The sequence below is a fragment of the Alligator mississippiensis genome, chromosome 1, assembly GCF_030867095.1.
Source record: "Alligator mississippiensis isolate rAllMis1 chromosome 1, rAllMis1, whole genome shotgun sequence".
Taxonomy (NCBI): Eukaryota; Metazoa; Chordata; order Crocodylia; family Alligatoridae; genus Alligator; species Alligator mississippiensis.
In genome coordinates this window covers 48322468-48341520 of record NC_081824.1, presented here as the reverse complement: position 1 = coordinate 48341520, position 19053 = coordinate 48322468, and the positions used below count along the sequence as shown (strand labels likewise).

At 41.8% G+C, this 19053-nt stretch overlaps 1 protein-coding gene across 8 annotated transcripts in view; it reads left to right on the top strand.

Moving 5' to 3' along the window:
* GCLC (glutamate-cysteine ligase catalytic subunit) overlaps positions 1-19053 on the top strand; it is a 55717-nt gene that overhangs the window by 23136 nt on the left and 13528 nt on the right. For 6 of the 8 annotated variants that reach the window (XM_059730397.1, XM_059730392.1, XM_059730387.1 and 3 more), the window contains 5 exons: positions 9627-9739; positions 12007-12189; positions 14617-14730; positions 16839-16897; positions 16979-17115. In XM_059730397.1, the coding sequence (XP_059586380.1) occupies positions 9627-9739; positions 12007-12189; positions 14617-14730; positions 16839-16897; positions 16979-17115 (606 nt within the window). Of the gene's footprint in view, positions 1-2190; positions 2249-9626; positions 9740-11967; positions 12190-14616; positions 14731-16838; positions 16898-16978; positions 17116-19053 lie in introns of those variants that run through there. The other 2 variants (XM_019497178.2, XM_019497187.2) reach the window with 2 other exon arrangements.

Here is a 19053-nt window from a genome sequence, read left to right as displayed (position 1 = left end):
ATGTGAATAAGATAAAGCATGTGTTTGCAAAGTGCAGTTAATTTGCGGAACTCATTACCACAGGAAGATGTAGAGGCAGATAGTATAGCCAGGTTCAAAAAGAGACTAAATAAATTCATGGATGATAGATCCATGAATAGAGGTGCCAGAGGATACACCTCTGACTGTTGTTTAATAGCTAAACTAGTGATGGTGGATGCCAGCAAGGGTATGATGAGATGGATCATTCTAGATATACTCTGTTCACATGCTCTCCCTTTTGAAGCATCCACTCCTGCCACTGTCATATGCAGGCTGTGGGGTTAGTCTGGCACTTCTTATGGTTTTATGCTGTTGAAACTGTGCGCGAGACAAAACCTTTTGTCATTAGAGACTGTCATAGTGCTGGCTGCTTAAAGATTAGCATTGTGCTGGTTTCAGCCATTTAACTTATGGCATCTTTGCTTTTTATGCATCTCTTAGAGAGAGAGAGAGATTGCATGAGCACCTTTCATTTTAGAGGTTTATTTTTGTGTGGGGGAAGTAAATCTCATGATTTCTAAATGAGGTTATATATGCGCAGCACACACACACAGGGTTAAGTATGCTGACTCTCTCTATCTTGGGTTTACCTCTTTGTGGGACATGTCCAGTGAAACCATTAGTTTCCTTTGTAAGCAGGATCTGCTTCTATCCAACAGAGGCTGGTTCAAAACTTGTATTGCAGTAAACTTTTTCTAAAGCTTTAAATGTTATCCGTGGCCAATGGTGGGTGTGTGTACATTTATGCTAGGCAGATGCCCTCAAACATGCTGCTTAATATGACTGCATTGCTGCTTCTTGGGGGGCCTAACCCACCTGAACCAGCATGTTATGTTTGTGGTATTGCTGCTTAGCACACTAAGACAGTCTGAAAGTGTGTATGCAATCTGGGATATTTCTTCCAAGTTTGTATTCCTAGTAGAAAAACTTACCTAGGGACACGTGAACCAATATTCGATTGCTGAACCCTTAAAGAGCAGAGTTTGCAGTGCTGACGCTGCAGCCAGGGGGCCCATACTTTTCGGCATGCTCTGCAGCAGGGGTGAGCAAAATGCAGCCCGGCAGCCGGATGTGGCCCACCAGACCATTGCATCTGGCCTGCGGAGCCCCTAAAAATTTAGAAAATTAATATTAATCTGCTCTGGGTTGCCTGTCATGCGGCCCTTGATGGCTTGCCGAAACTCGGTAAGTGGCCCTCTGCCCCTGCTCTGCAGACTCCCTCGTTCTGCCTGGTGACAATAGCAGTAGGCACAAGGCAGCCCTGATTGGCTGACTCTGAGCTATCTAAGTCATCTTGCGTGTCCTTGCAGTACAATGTAGGAATGTGAAGGGAGCATGTTCTGCTCTGTGCTCAACTGGAGCAGCAGAGTCCAATGAGTGACACTGTCAGATGAGGGAGGTGATGGGAGCAAAGCACCCTGGGATGCTGCAGGACTGCTGTGGCTTCTCTCAGAAGAGAACTTGTATAGGCATTCACTCTTTCACAAGAAACTCTCCTGGGAGTGATTTAACCTTGGTTGTTCCCAGGTTATTTTTTCTCTTAGAGCAACCTTTTTTTGCTCTGGGAGAAACATTCAGAACTTCTGTACGTGTATGGTTTCTACCGGGAAACTAGTGACGCTCCCAAGAGAAACTGAATGTCTGTATTTGGCCTAAGTTTGTAGTATAGACCTAGTTGGTGAGAAGTACCCTTGCCATTCGAAACGCCACCAAGGCACAGTGTTTATAACACTTTCAAGAGACAGCAAATGGACCTGAGCTTGCCACTGTCACTCTAGTAAATGCAGTGTATTTTAGAGCTGTTGGTTGTAGCCATGTTGGTCTAAGGATATAGGCAAAGTTCTTTGGGGAGATGTGATTATCTTGTATTGGACCAACTAAATGTTTTGTTGGTCTAGCAAAAAATATCACATCTCCCCAAAGAACTTTGTCTGCCTGCCTATTTTAGAGGCAGCTGAGCCCAGTGGGTGCCATTACAGCTTGTACAAGTTGAGAGAATTGCTGAGCCTGTAAGCTAGCTAGCTTTGGAAAGCTCCCTGGGCATGTAATCCCCAGACATCGTATTCCTGTAAAACAGCAAGGCACACTGCCCTCTCAGATTCATAGCAATGTTTTTTGTCTGACATCCTCATTAGTAATTTGTTCTAACATGTTGGAATTCTGCTTGCTTTACAGGCTAATTAAAATTTGAGAGAAAAGAGAGCCACAAACTGTGTAACAGTGCCAGGTAAAAGTCCACATAGCAAAATGCCCGACTCTTTCAGCTGTTGTAGGCAAAGAATTCTTGTTGAAACTTACTAGAGACTATTTCTCTAAGCTGGGAGCAAAGTTTCTCCTAACAGTGAGTAAAAGTAAATAAATAAATAAATAAAAATCGGCCATGGAACCTTTTTCCAGCTAATTCTGGCTCCATCGTGTGAGTGTGAATTCTGAATATTCTGCTGTTCCTGTAGTCTCAGGAAAAAGCTCCTGACAGATTGAAATTGCTTATAGCTGCTCACTCAGTCAAGCCTGCGTTGGCAAGCAAATTCTGTGGATTGCTTAGAATTGTTGGCAGCCCTGTAAGCGTGTCTTCCTTATTAAAATTAACAGCAGATCTTCTGTTTGTCAGGAAAGCTTTGTAAATCTTGTCTCTGAAAGCAAGATTGGTTGTTGCATTTATAGCTGGGTACATGGAGGGACAGTGTTCACTAACATGTTCAAATTAGTAAAACACAAGCAATTCAAAATAATGTACATCTCAGCAATCTTCCCCTCCACCCCCGAAGAACTCCCATTTTGCTTTGCATTGTGAAATCTACAGTTTACAGAGGAATTCACCCTGGCTCTAGGTTGATGGGAGTTTTTTGGGTGGATTTTTAACATAAAATTCCCTTGATCGTTGTGGGGATCAAAACAGGATGCAGCATGTTTTGAAAGCTCTCTAGTTAAATTGTGTAATTAACGACAGTTGCTCCTTCTGTAAGGGCCAAGTCTCTTGTCTACAATCTCCATCAGAGGTCTTCATGTCGAGGTAATCTGAAACAGAACAGAGTTAATGTAACAATTTTGCAACCCTTTTGGATATCTAATAATGAACAAAACTGTAAATTCCTGGCAGCCATCTTGGAATCCAAGATGGGTACCACAACAGAAATGTTACAATTTGGTTCATGCAATATTGGTTTTGTCACTGGAATTAATTTTCTAACCCTAGTGGGGGATGAAATATTGACCAAAACATGAGTTGATAGAAGTCATCTTGGATTCCAATATGACAGCTATATGCACTACTTGCCATGTTGGCAACATGACTTTTCTGACAGGTTGTCCACCTCTACCTGAAAGATGCTGCTGCTGCTTGTGGCAATGAGTTGCTTGTGGGGCATGATATGTTTACCCTTTTTTTTACTGTACTACTAAGGACTTTTCATGCAGGTGCCATTCTGTTATGCTCTGGTTCCCTGTGTATATGTAGGTCTCTTAGAGTAAGGAGGCGGGTAGTGCAGTGATTTCAGAGTGCTGATGGCATCCAACCGTCTTTCTTGCTTAGTGTTAAGAAATAAGAGTCCAGTGCCTCGACCAGCATTTAGTTGAGACTGGGGCATGGTAAGTCCCTGAGTTGGAGGCACTGTTGGTGCCTTGGAGGGAGGATGTCTTCCACTAGTTAGTTGCAACTTGAGTATTTATTAGATCTTTGATACTGCTGCTGTACAATATTTCAACAATAGCTAATAAAAGATAACCTAGCTATACTTGGGCAGAGACTTTCCTTTTGCATGTTGACCTTGCTGTTGTTACCCTTTGTCATTTCAGTACATAGGACTGTGTGTTAAAGTTTGGAGGCTGAAGCTGCAACAGCTGCTTGCCTCATGAGCAAGGATCCTGGTTTTCTCTGATTTAAAAAAAAATCCCCAATTTTTGGATTTCAAGTAATCCAAAATCCACATTTTTCCATGATCAAAATGAAATGCTGCTATTTGTGTGTATGTAGTTTCATTTTAATGGAAAAATATGGTTTTCAGGTTACTCTTTTTTTAACCTGAAAATTGGATTTTGTTGTTTTTTTTTCCCAGAGAAAACCAGGATCCCTGCTGATGAGGGGGAGACATCTTGCTGCAAGTGCATAAACAGGATTCCTGGTTCTGTACTGACTACCTGTTGATAGAGTTTAAGGTAGTGATTCTCAACTGGGATGCCATGGGATCCTGGGATGCCTTTAATCCTTTCAAGGGTGCCATGCAATGATAGCACTATTAGGTGTGCAAATGTGATTTGAGAGAGAAACCCAGATAGTTCAAATAGGAATCCATAATTAGGGGTGAACCAAGAGATTTTGGGGGCCAGTACCAATAGCTGATTTTTAAGGAGTCATATCTGCTGATACCAATCTGACTTCTGATGCGCAGCTCTTCAGTTGGTAAGTCTGGTGTGGAGGGGGCGGGGCGGGGTGGGCACAGATCAAGTCCTCTGCGATGAGGGAGGGAATGGGGCTGGGGCAGGGGATGGGCACGAGACAGAGCTGCAAGTGGCTTGTCCAGTGGGGAGCATGTGTCCCCTGGATCTGCATAGCGCGGGGCGGGCTGCACTATGGGCTGGGGTGTGCATGGGACTGAGGGGCGGCTCATCTGGTGCTTGTCTGGCAGCTCCCACCACTTGTCCGGGAGGACGTGGGCAGACGTGTCCCCAGATCTGCCCAGCTGGGAAGAACCCAGCCCCAGCTTGCTGCTGCCCCCCCCCCCCTTCCGGGTGCCCTCCTGGATGAGCAGTGGGAGCAGTGACAAGAGCAGCCAGATGAGCACTGGACAAGCTACACAGTGTTAGGAGCTGTCCCTTCCTTCCTGAGCGACCTCCCCCCTCCCCCGAATGAGCTGCACCTCCGTCCCACGCCCACCTTGGCTGGGCAGCCCCATCCTCACACCCTCCCTCACTGCGGGAGCCTTGATCTGCCCCCCCATGCCACTCCCCTTCTACCACACCAAATTTACCAGCTTGCATGCAGCAGTCTATGCTACTGGCTCTGCTCCTCACTGCCTGTGTGCTGCACTGTGTTGCATGCCTGCATGGCCATTTATCGGACAAATTTTTGGCTGCATTGGGCCAACTTCGGATACAGAAAATTTTGTTTATATCAGTGCCCATCCAGTATCGGACCAATATATCAGCGCACCTCTGTCCATAATATTAAAAACATTCTGATTTGTTGTGGTCTCTGAGTTCTTTGCAACAGAAAAAATGCTCTATTATTTTTCCATAGTCAAAAAACAAATCAAAACTAAGAGTTGGCATTTTCTAAATGGTGTCTTGAGTCTAAAAAGGTTGAGAGCCACTGGTTTAAAGTGGTGTTCCTGAGCTCTGAAGCACCCAGTGGCCCAAAACCTCTATCTCAAATAGTGCCTCTCTCTCTTCTATGCTACCCCTGCTGTGAGGTCAGTAGCACCCTTTGAACTGGGTTCTTTGAACAAGTCCCTTGTATTGTTTAAAAAAGAGCAAAAGCAAACAAACTGAAGCTGCTGGCAAGGTCTAATCTGTAAGGGCCAGGGGACATTGGAATGTGCTCCCTGTTCTTTGATCCAGAGCAGCCTGATTTGATGCCACTTCAGTGCCACATACAGGCCTTCTGCTTGATAGGAAAGTTGTGTGTTTTTTAGAGGCAAGAGGTATTTTAATCGTTCTTTGCTGTCTGTTAGTTGAAGTAAATCCTCTGCTGGGGTATATAGTAGAGTCAATATTTGTTAGTCCAAAATGATGCTCTGAGTGGTTGTGTTGTCATGGTCTTAGAGTTTTTGTAAGGTCCTTTTCTTTAAATATACCATTAATAGGGGTGGGAAATCTGTTGGTAGCTTGTTCTATAGCCCAAATCCCTCAAAGCTAAGAATATTCTCCCTTGTTCTTTTACTTTTTACCCTTGGGTTTTTCTTGATGCATTGTCTTGTGGGGAGTATAGATGTCTTGCAGGTCAGGGTCCTGACTAGCTGGTGGTTTTGATGATGGAAGGGAGAGAGCCAGTAGAAGGACTGGAAAACAGAGGTTTGTATGGCATGTAACAGGTGTAGAATCATAACCTGGAGCCTCTAAACTGGGTTCACCTTTAACCCTCAGGGACACTGCAGCCTAGTAGCAAGCTAACTAATATGTAGATTGCTACAAATCTTTATCCAAGAAGAAATTTTTAGTCTCTTAACCAGCTGAAGATGGATGATGTCAACATTGTAGTTGCCCAGTTAAATAGAATTTGTGATCCGGCAGAACCGTAAGGCTTCATCTTATTCTAAAATGGGGTTAGAGATCTGGAATGAAAGAGAGATAAGTCAGTATCTAACCAGCTCTTTGGACCTTTTCAAAACCCAACTAACATCACTTCAGCTTTTCCTGGGTTTTGTTTGAAACATCTCTTCTTTCAGGTACTGATCTCTTTCAAGCATTGAGACACTTTTGTGATGGAACTGGGAACGGGCTGCTTAATTAAAGGAGACTGCCCTCCTAATGTAAGCAGAGTCAAATGTGCGGATGGAACTGGTGAACTGTGATATTGCCCTGCTGAATAGTAATCAGGGGAATTGATTGCTTTAATGTTCACTCACATCTCCAAAATGGCCTGGCCTACAAATTCCAAATCACTGAGCCTTGCATTTAACTTATGAGGGGGAGAAGCGGGGGTGCAAGCAGGGGAACTGCACCATTGCAAATTCTTACTTGTGATACCATATCTTTATGACCCACATTAAGGTAAGTGCAGAAGGTACTAATGTGGCATTTAGACAGTTATAAAGTGGAGAGACATACCCTCCCTACACCTAGGGGAAACACCATGCATCTGGGTCCATGAAGGCAGGTTTCCTTAAGCGTTCCCGGGGATAATTGTTCTTCTGGCATGGTTTAGTACCCACCGAGGTGTTGGGGCTTAAAACCCACTTTATGGAAATGGGAGGTTCCTCCCTAGCTCACTCCTGCAGCCATATGGCTGAGGGCAGGTGAAACTTAAGGGCATCTGAACCCCAAGCCTCTGGCCTTGGGCCTGCATGTAGAATGTCTGCCAAAAGACTTTGGAAATATCTGAAGCCTCAGGTGGGGGTGGAGGATGTTTGCCAGTTGATGGGCCACTTATGGTTCTGGACTGACTTATGGATTTGGACTTGATTTGGCTGATTTGGCTTGGAACACAAAAAATTTCTTTAAAAAAAAGTTAAATTAAAAAAAAAAACCCACCCAAGAGTAGTCAGTTTTGGGGCTCAGATTTCCTTATATACAAATGAGACATGGGAAAAGTTTATATGATTGTATGGTTGTAAATCAGGTGGTATAATAGTGAGTAGTTAAGGTCTTGGCATATTGGAAATTGGCTAGGTAAAAGATGAAATTAATTAATTGTGTTCAGAACAGCTAGTTTTTGTATTTTCGGAAAAACAAGAATTCTCAGAAAGATAAATGTGTTGTGGAACTCTTTATGCTACTATCTCTTAAGATAATTTCCAGAACTATGTGTATTATAGAACTTTAAACTAATCCAACTGGTTATTAAAAGGTCACTATTCTAGCAGCACTTAACTGTCAGGAGTTCATACATTCATTTTGCAAAGGAAAAAATGAAACTGGAATATATTAAATCTACTATTTAAATATTAAAGTAAGATATTTACAGTTTCATGATACAATACATGAAACTGATTATTTCCACAGAAACTAGAATAATATTGCTGTCTAATTTAAGAATCAAGCTTGTGAATTACTCTCTTCAAATCAAAATGTATCTGTGTAGTAATAAGCCCTTCAGAGCTCTGATGTAACCATTTTCCATAGAATTTCAAATATTCCTGCATAATACTATTTTAGATGTAATGAAAAATCCCAACAGTAAGTTGCATTCACCGTCACTCTAACATCGGTAACTCATCCATACAAATTTAAGTAACCAAAGAAAAACTATGTTTCTTCTAATTACGATTTTTTAGAAAGTAAGTTACAGCAGCAAATGCTTTTTATAAGGAAATGGTTTTCAAGTATGTTATCGAGTACAATGCATAAGTTAGTGTGGTGAAGTATGGCATGGTAACTAAAAAAATGTCATCTTTTGGAAATAACAATAAGCTTGGGTCAAGCATATAATAAGTATGGATCACAGTTGGTAGTAATGGATATTGGTGGGCTTCTGTTGTCTAAAATGTAGTAAATCATTTACTGTACAATACAAAGGTGCTAAAACATTCCTGCTTGAAGTGTTACTGCGTTTAGTGCCCTTCAGAATTCTAATTATGGTTCAATGTTCATGTTTCCATTCTCTGTGTCAGTCAAAAGCAAGAGCCCATGCTTCAAGATCCTCAAAAAAAAAAAGAAAAAAAAGGGGGGGGTACTATTTATAGGAATACAGTATTGCTGTGGGTCTATTTGGGATTTTCTAACTCTTAAATCTTGTGGGGAAAAGACATGGGGGGGGGGGGGGAAACAACTTTTGAAAAATGGTCTTGAAGTATTGTATTTAACTGTCCTTTCCAGAGATAATGTTCTATTTCCTGATTCAGAAAAGTCCATAATTAAATTTTTTTTCTTCTCTCCCACCCCCCGAAAATGCATTTCGTGTAACAGAATTAAGCTGATAATTGAGTGTTAAAATCTTACAATATCGAGATGGGGGTTGTGTTGGCATTACAGTTTTCAGATGGTCCCAAAAGGCACTTGACATTTAGATATCCTAAGCTTGACTCATTTTAGCAAACTGTACTGGAAACCAATTTTCCTTTAGCTTTTTCCCTATAGAACAGCTGGTAATGCTTTTCCAAGCTGGCCCGCTGCTATTTCCCATAACCTTGGACTTTTCAGTTTGTAAAAATAGTTCTTTAAAACAGGCCTGTCCAAATTTCATACAGCCAGGGGCCACACACAGCACTAGTATGCAGCCCTCAAGTCACATACCACACGCGCAGAATGCTGTGGAGGCAGCTTTCCACCCTCCCTTGGCAGTGCCAACAGGACAGGCAGCTGCTGAGGCTTGTGGGGTGCGTGCGGCCCCTCTCAGGCTACTAGTTGGACAGCTCTACTTTATGATATCAGTCTTAAATTGCCTATTCAAGTAATTGTCATATGTTGGGGCTTGCTTGCTGACTTTGGGAGTCCTGGGTATTCTAAACAGACCCATAAAGAAATAATAAAAAAAGAAACAATCTCTGCCCCTGCATTAAAATATTTTTCAAACAAGAACTAAGAAGTACAAGTCCATAAAAACTACTAACAATTAGTCTGAAAACTTAATGCAAATCTCTTTGATATGCCAGAAACCAGAGAACCTCCAAATGGTATTAAGACAATGTTTAGGAAGGAAGGACCTTCCTTCATGAAATTTTTCTCTATTTCTTTATGGGTCTGTTTAGAATACCCAGGACTCCCAAAGTCAGTGACAGATAAAAAGCTAAGAAATTTAATCATGGAAAATAATTGTTAATCATTCCTGTCTACAGTATCTTTTACCGCATTCCTAGTTGGTAATCATTAAATATAAAAGAAATATGTAATCTGCAGAATTCCAGGGATCCCATTGATTAGCATATGACTCTTCCTCTTTTTTTTTTTTAAGCACTTTCTAAAAATGTTCAGAAAGTATAAATGTTTTTTCCCTCCATTATTTACAATAGGTGGAATATATGTTGGTAGCTTTTGATCATGAAAATAAGAAAGTGCGTTTGTTGCTAAGTGGAGAAGACGTTCTTCATACTCTGCAAGAGAAGGGGGAAAGGATTAACCCCAAGTAAGTAGCAGTTTCCTTCCATCCCTCTCCCTTAGTGTTGCACAGAACTGAATTTCCTTACAGTGGCTTACCCTTCAAATCTGCATTTAATCAAATTGAATGGCACAGCTATGTTTTTGAATGTTTCTATATTCCAGCCTTCATGGAGATGGAATTTCAGTAAATGCTGCTTTCAGGATGGTTTAAAACAGGGCAAGAGTATGGCAGTGTAGTTGCAAGCCCCTCCACTCCCCTTTGGCTGTGTGCTATATGCCTACTGAGCTTTCCAAGCTTCTGCTCTGGCTGGGAGCTCTGCACATGTGGGGAGCTCTGAGTTTACCTGCTGATTTGGCATGGGATCTAGCTGGAGCCCCTGCTGTACGCAGCTCTGGAGCCTGTGGGGTGTGTCACTACTGTTCACCATTACTTCCTGTACCCTTTTTACCCCCTGCACCCCAGACTACAGTGGTAGGGGAAAAATAGGGGATGAGTAACTGTGGTGTCTTATACCCAGGGCTCCTGAGCTGCATGAAAAGTGGGGCTGAGCTCTGCTCATCCTGTCTTGTTTCTTCTGCTGCTAAATTCAGGCATAGGGGGAGAGAGGAAAGGTGAGAAGCATTATCAGGAATGGTGCTCACCCTCTAGGCTGCAGAGTCCTGCAAAAGTAGCGACTCCAGCCAGAGCCTGCACCAACCAGCTGATGAGCACAGAGAGCTCTTTGGCATCCAGGATCACAGTGGGGGGGGAGTGTAACTGTATGGCACATGTATGGTGAAGAGACCCCTTCCCACAATCCTGGATCTGCCATGTAGGCTTCTGAGCTGCCTTAAAACGTGCCTTCAGGAAATGCAGATTTAAGGTTGTTTCTGCTTTCCTTAATTTGCACCTCCTTGTGCCATAAGCATTAATGCAATAGTTTAGTTAACTACATGATCACCGGACTTCTGACTCGGTGCTCTGGGGATAAATCAGAATTATGTAGTTAAGATTTGTCCCTAGGAATCATCAGTCCTGGAGAACTGAATTCAGTCTTTTCCTGTATGATGCATGGCAAGTCACTTAAAACTGAAATGTTCACTTTTGGCCACTATTTGCAAATTTGCAGTTACTTGTTTTCTGGGTGTTTAGATGAGAAATCTAAGCTACAGCTGTAGTAGCTGGATAAAAAGTATCATTGCATGTTTAGCACTCTAAAAAATAAAGCTTTAAATGATTCAAGTAGAATCTCCAAATTAGAGGATATTCTTGGCAGTTTTGGCCTTCCTCTGGAAAAGTCTCTGATTTCCCTTCCTGTCATACGAAGTGAAGCCTTATGGCAGGGGTGGGCAATTATTTTGGGCGGAGGGCCGTTTACTGTGTGTTGGCAAGCCATTGAGGGCTGCATGACAGGCAGCCAGGGGCAGATAAATATTAATTTTCTAAATTGTTAGGGGCCCTGCAGGTCGGATGGAATGGCCTGGTGGGCCATATCTGGCCCACAGGCGGCATTTTACCCACCCCTGCCTTACGGTCAGTAAGGATACAAAGAAATATTGAATGACCTCCCCTGCTTCTTTCATAGAATGGGTAAAGAACAGCAGGTGATAACATAACATACACCAGCACTATGACAGTTTTTAAGAGAGACAAAGAAAGCTTACACAGACAACCTGAATAATGGCTCACACAAATTTTTTAGTGCTTCTATTTACAGCCTAAGTAGTCTTTTAACATAGCTTTTGAATATAGATTCCAAATTAAAACAAGCACATGCAAGCCTCTCCTCCACCCCCTAGCCCCCCGCAGCTGCTCGTATAGATCTCTAGTTGGGTCATTGGCAAGATTCATCCATAAGGGTAGGTCTGTAGGATGCACTGTGTGAATTGCAAAGCCAGAGCCAACTTGATTCCAGCTAGAAACAGCATAGCTACAAAATCAGCCACACATCCCTGAAACAGATGCGTCACATGCAAAATTTCAGCCTGAGTGATTCAAGTTTGCCAAAATAATAAATTACTAATAGGGTCTCGTGATAGAAAATATTAGGTAGCTTTATCTATTAGCACCACTGCCAGCTCTGCCTAGAATAAAACTTAGTTGCAATCACACAGTCTTGAGAATGTAGCATTTACCTTTCACACACTAGAAGAAGGATACTCTGGAGTTTCTAATTCTATTGTACATTTAAAATTTAGTAAACTTTGGAGGTACATGACCATTCCTTCTTGTTATTTCTATAATTTATACATACTAATCCATCTCTTTTGCAGTTACATAAATATTTAAACTAGGCTGTCCTTTTATTAAAGCCACCCAACACTCTGGCGACCAGAGTATGGAAGGTATATGATTGAAGGGACACCTGGGCAGCCATATGGAGGAACAATGTCTGAATTCAACACTGTACAAGACAACATGAGGAAACGACGACTGGAAGCTGCTTCTGTACTGAAAGAAAATGAGGCTGTTTGCACTGTAACATCCTTTCCAAGGTTAGACCATGCGTTTGTCTGAGTCATGCTTGTATAACAAGGGTGTGCTGAATGTCCTCATCAAACCTAAACATATTTGTCATGTGCGTGATTTCTCCTTGGATTTGAACTTTTGGCATTTTCTGTGTTCTACTTGTTACTTGAATCGGTCAGTCAGTGCAGCTGAATTGTATGACTAGATCACATAAAACATTCGTGTAAAGATTTGAATCTGTACATGTTTTCTTTACAGAAGCCTTTTCCTGCTGCTGTTATGGTTTGTGTATCATCTTTAAAATTTCCAGGCATTTCTAAGCATTCCCTGATAGCTTTGTACTTCAGTGAAGACTAAACTATTAAATATACATACATGCATGAATGTATGAGCACATACATGCACAACCTGGAGTGTAGTGTATACTCTTCAATTAACATGGCACTATAGATAAAACTCTTTCAGGATTCTCCTTTTTAATTTTTTCCCCACTCTGTTTTTTATTAATAAAACTAATTATTTGATCAAAATACATGCAGAAAAGAGAGCTTCTTTGGATGATTTTTTTGTTGAGTTTGGATTTCACAGAAAGATTTGGGGAAGCTTTGAAAACAAGAATATTGCAAGAGCACAGTATTGGGATGTGCTGACATAAATTGTTAGGGACTTGTGGGATCCTTCTGTCCTTTTCCTGTTGAATAATTGTAGAAAAAATAAAATATTCAACAAAGATTAAGCCTAACTAGAATATCAGTTTATTATCAACCAGGAGAAATAACACCGTGCGATATATCACAGACAGATTATGATCATGCAGGAAGATTTGTTAATATGTTCTCTAGTTTAATGTATCCTGTCAAGCACTAGATGAAAACTATGCTAGGATTTATTTTCCCGTAATAAAGAAGCTGGTGTATAGTAGAACAGGGAGAATTCCAGCTCAGCTCCAGTTTAGCTTGTCTATCTGGCTTGTAAGGTAGCAACTTAAAAACTGAGAAGCATTGCTGTGCCCATTTAACAAACAAATACTTTACTTTACTTTCTGATAGAGAGGTTATAATTTACTGAAGGTCTTGGAGCATTTCATTGGCCAAACTGGAAATAGAGCAAAAGTCTCCTGAACCCTAGCCAGTACCAGGGTCACTGGGTTATCACACTTCGCTGCTTTCACAGCTGGAGATCGGTTTTTGAGTTTGCCTAGTCAAACAGACTTTGAGTAGTTACATAACAATAGTCTTAAATGTTACCTTTTTATCAAACAGTGCAGCCTGTAAAATGCAGCTGCAGGGCTCAGTGCCATACCTCCGCTAAATCTAATTGTTTTTAAGTATCTTGAGGTATGTTGAGCAGTTTGCTTGTATTTGCATGTAGCCAGATTTTCTTTTCACAGCATATGGGTTTGTTCTAAATAACTATCATCCGCAACATGTGGAGCTGGGAAGCTAAACACACTCACTGCCTCCATCTTCACTGGTGTGACTTTTTAATTGTACTTCAGTTCTTGACAAGCTAGTGTCCAAGAGCGTACTTAGCAAATATACACATAGGATAACTTCTACATGTCACTAGGTAAGGAGTGTGTGTGGTTAGTTTTGTTTTTTATAGTAGAACTAATATGACAAATAGGATTCCCTACAGAGGCATGCAGTTGTTTCATTTTCTAAAACCATTTTCATATTATATGGCCCAGATGGAAGAAGCTGACACAGCTACTGGCCCCAAGTGTGCAGCAGCAGCCCACCCGAGCCCCCCACACAGATCTGGGGAGGGAGGCAGGGTACATGGCGCCCCCCCCAATGCCTTCCCCAGGCTTGCACACAGCAGCAGGAGCCCCCTCCACCCCTGTACTCTCTGGATAAGCCTGTGCCCCACCTCACCCCAGTCCCACTCCCTCACCGTGGGGGTCTCAATCTCTTCACCCCCCACACCCATGTCCCTTCCCCCTCCCCCTAGCAGACTTGGACGCTGCTGGGTTGCAGATTGGCAATTAGTTCGGTATTGGTCAATTATGGCTTGTTAATAATTGGCCATTGGTACTGGCCCAAAAAATCGTTACGAGTTCACCCCTACTGCTAATATGTGGTCAGACCTATGCGAGAACTAATATTCCCTAAAGTTTCCTTTAGTCATTGTTTTTGCTTAACATGTCAGCATTAGTGCCCAGCAGCATGAAGTACCACCTATCTTAATAAAAGTATAAAACAGTGGCAAAAGTTGCCAGATACTGGCTTTCAACAGTGAGTGATCTAAGCCTGTTATAGTGACTATCAGGACTTGGGTAACAACCTGAGAAGCATATTAAAATACATAAAGTGAACAAAATATGTATTTTATTTAATTCTGCCCAATTCTTTTATCTACTAAAGGCCTAGCCTAGCCTAGCCATAAGCTATTTGATCGTTTAAAATTTTTTTCCACATTCATGTTAAGTTTTATTCATATTTATCATACAGGCTAGGGTGTCCAGGATTCACCCTACCAGAACATGAGCCAACACCAGTAGAAGGAGGAGTATCAAAGTCTCTGTTCTTTCCAGATGAAGCCATCAACAAACATCCTAGATTTAGGTAAGACCATTTAGAAAAGGCAGGTTGTTGAATATCTTTTAGTATGCATTTCTTACTGGGACTCGGACATCAATTATTCAAGTGTTATATTTTTAGCACAAAGACATAGATAACCATAAGTATGTATCATTACATATCTAAAGAGACCCTTAAGAAAGGTAAACTGCAAAATTCCAGCAACTTTTATATAGTGAAATCTGTCATGAACAAACTTTTCTACGTCACAGGTTAATAGGTTAATTGCACAATTGCCTTAAGACCAGCTACACGTGCGAAGTAACTAGCACCATAAAGCTCCAACCGGCTCAGAAGTGTGTACTAACTTTATAGCTGGCTGCTGTCAAACTTTTATTTGCATTTGTAGCAGGGTTGTCCCTGCAGCTGGGAGCTCCGTCAGCTGACAGCTTACTGGTGCACCATGCCTAGACTAGGGACCTGTAACAGGTCACCTTCCCCAGCACCATCTTCCTGGTCATCTGCGTCTTATGTGGGGCGCCCTTGGAGCCCTCTTGGAATCCTTCTGCCCCACCCTAGTCTCGTCTGCCATGTCTTGATGGAAATTATTATGCGAGCGGGAGACTGCCTGTTATATTGGATATGTTGGGGTCTTTCCTAGGATGGCCTGGCCCCTTTTTCTCTAGCTAGGCCTCCCTGTCCAAACCCACCACACAGCGTTAGACTCAGAGGCTCTAGCTTTTCCTTCCAGTGCCTGGGGGTTCATGGGCTCCCTTTTCTGCTCCCTTCTGGAGCACGGCACTCCCCGCGGGGCCCAGAGGCACAGACCGGCCCCACAGCGAGGGGGCCGCAAGTTCAAAACCAGGGTGCAACCCCACCAGTCCAAACAAAAATATATACCTGCACCCCAAGGTGCAGCAGGCCTCCCTGACCTTTTTAAGATAGTCCCTTGAGTGCTGGGGTTTGTCTCATCCCAAACTGTGCCCTTACTGGCACTCGGGCTCTCTGTGGCCCCATCTCACTCTGCGCCCTCCCTGGTGCTGGGGCTGTGCCCCTCAAAAAAGCTGCACCCTCACTGGCGCTGGGGTCTGTGCCCCCCAAAAGCTGCGCCCTTACTGGCGCTGGGGCTCCCACTCCAGAGTGGGTCCCCAAAAATGAGGCCGCCTCCGTCCCCTAATAGCCTCACCCAAACCTCCGGTGTTATTCAATAGTCACAAAAAAAATAAAACAATAACAACTGCACGTGCTCAATCAGCACAGCGGATCAGCTTACATGAACTCTCTTCGAGTCTTGGCTCTGCACTGCTGGCTACAGTCCTGGTTGGATGCAGTCGTCATCTCGCAGGGGCTTCTGTAGCTTGCCCCTTCCTGCCACGAACTGCTCCCCAAACTTCTTCCTGGAGCTCTCAGGGGCACTGCTTCCCCTTCAGCTTCCTTCCTCACCAGCCCTCCGTGCCCAGAAGGTTCTTGCCTTATAGGGGCGCACCTTCTTCCTTGTGACGGGGTTAGGGTTCTCTGTCACAGGACCCTTGGTCCCAGCAGCACAGGGAGTCCTGTGATTGTGGGATCACACGTTAGATCCCATTGTGTCTTTACTTGCATGTGTAGGGGGGGCCTCAGGCTAACAGCATTCAGTACCTTTCTTAAAATGACTTCTTTTTTTTATAAGAGTTACAATGGCCCCACCTGCCACAGCCCTCGGACTGCTCCTTACTGGTCTCCCAATCTGCATTGTTCTGGGAATATCACAGCACCCTGGAATATATCTAGAGTATGGAGTTGGTCTGTTTGTGCATGTAGTTCTTAATTTTGTGGAGCTGTATAGAGGTTTTTTGATCATAAGATTTAACCTCAGGAAAACCACTCCAAATCAAAAACCACTTTTCTTTGCCTGATTTTTGTATGTCATAGGCCTCTTAATTCTTTTTTATGATATCTATGTTATATGCTGATACCACAAAAATAGGATTGAACTCACTTGAGGGGAGGGAAATTGATTCTCCAACTGGTAGAATATGTAGTTATACAGAAAATGCACATAATGCAAGGGAGTGTTGGTATAACAAGACTTGAAAAATTAATGAGAAGCCAAATGCTTAAACACTAAGAAGCTTCTCTGAGGAAATGTTTCAGCTAAACTCTTTCTGTTTTAGTACACTGACAAGAAACATTCGACACCGGAGAGGAGAGAAAGTAGTGATAAATGTACCAAGTGAGTAGACTCGGTGCTTTTCTTCAATTAATTGTTCAGTGTGGCATACGATTTATTGAGTACATGTATTTTTTTACTCAGTATTTAAAGACAAGAACACACCATCACCATTCACTGAAATATTTCCCAATGATGATGGCGAAGCAGCTAAAGCAGCTAAACCAGACCATATATACATGGATGCCATGGGTTTTGGAATGGGCAACTGCTGCCTTCAGGTAAATTGTATCTGAGTTCAAAATGTAATAAAATAATGTAGATTTTTGCCATAAATTGCTCATTTATAGACATACTCCTTAAAATGATTTGTGCTCAGGCTAGGTCTTTTTTTAAACAAACTTTTATTTTGCACACTGTCCTGCTTTCTTGAAAATGGTTTTGCAGTTTGATTCATTTTTTCTGCTTATATCCTAATATAACTTTGATTTGTCAGTATTTAACAACTTCTGCTTACAAAAACAATAGGCTGTTTCAAATTGATGCTATTGCCTGCTTTTGGACTTCATTAATAAAGGAAATAGTCATTTGCTTGACTTGAGGCTTGAGATAAGTTTCTTTCATATGACCCTGTTTGGGATTCTCACCGTTTTTAAGTTGGAAGATGTGCAGTTCAGGGCAGAGGACCCCTTTCAGATTGGTGGAAAGACTTAGGTCACATTTCACTTCAGCTCACAGCTGGCCAGACATTTGGAAATAAGTGCAGGTCAGTTTTCCTCACCTAAGAGTGGAATTCTGTTAGTGGCTCCATTCTGTGGAGATCAGACACAGTAAGGACGAGGAATGCCAGCTGGAACTTCCTGAAGATTTGCCCATGACAATATTTAATTGGATAAATAACATGATCTGTTTATTCCAACATATAATTGAAAAAATTGGCACCAACTCTTTTCCTTTTTCTTCCTAGATATTTTTAGATATGCAGCAAGATGCTTTTTCTTCCTTAATTACATAATCCTCCTAACTAATCCACAGAGGTCCCATTGTTTACTACTGTAAGACAAATCTTTGAGTAAGAAAATACACTTTTTTGCTTTCACTTACTGTTCTCCTTCATACTTCCTATCCATTCCTTCTGTTTACCAACTTTTTTTTCTCCCTTAGGATAAAATAGTACACCTGATATTATAGAGTGTTTTGATACCCTTAATTTGGTTCTCTTGGAATGTTTGTCTAATGAATGAACTTAGCACAGACAACTGTTGACTTGGTGCCTGTGGTTTTGACTTTTTATGTTACATTCTGTTTTTACTGTTGCTGCTTTCTTGGTAACTAGGAAGAGCTATGATTTTGGAATTAAGTAAAATTCTCCAGGAATTAAGTAGGTAGTCGAATTAAGAGAATTAAGTAGAATTAAGTAAAATTCTCTTGTTTCTCAGCATTCAGCATATGCAGCACTTGTAAAAACTAACCAATTTCAAACCACCTTTGATTTAAAGGACTTAATGAATTAATAAAATAGTCTCAGACAGCAAGGTAAACACATTAATAGGAAGGAAGTGCACTACAAATGCATCTAGAGAGATTCCAAGCATTCAGGCTTATTTTTACACTGTTAAACAAGTAAACACAATGCTAACTTTTGAAAAATACGAACATTTTTCGTTTCATCTCTCTTTGTATTTGATGATGATGAAAAGCAACAGATGAGTAATTACACAGCATACTGTAAATAGGATTTTATATAACTTTAGCTATTATTGTATGACTGCAAGTTAGTTAATATTCAGTGTCTTCCTAGTCAGTTTTTCCCACACTACATACTATGAACATTGCTTAAGAGAGACTGAATGATGATACAACTATGATAGATGTTGTAAGCAACCTGGAATTAAGACTTTAGGTGTTTAACCATTGACGTAATGGAATGTAGAAAATAAATTAAGCCTGTTATCTGGGAAATGCTTAATATACAAAGATATAAGCTTAACCCCCACACTTCAAAGCCAGGACTTTGGTTCAATAAATGTATAGCCTATTTTTGCCAGTTCCTACATAATTGTCACATCAAGTCGGGAAGTGTGAATTGTCCATGCCTAATTACCTCATTGCCCTTGCCAGAGCATAAGCCAGGCGGGAGGTTCAGTTCTATGTAACTGCCCTTAGAGGTATGAAGTGTTACAGTTTTCCACTTTTAGGGATCCCTTGGCTAGAAACAA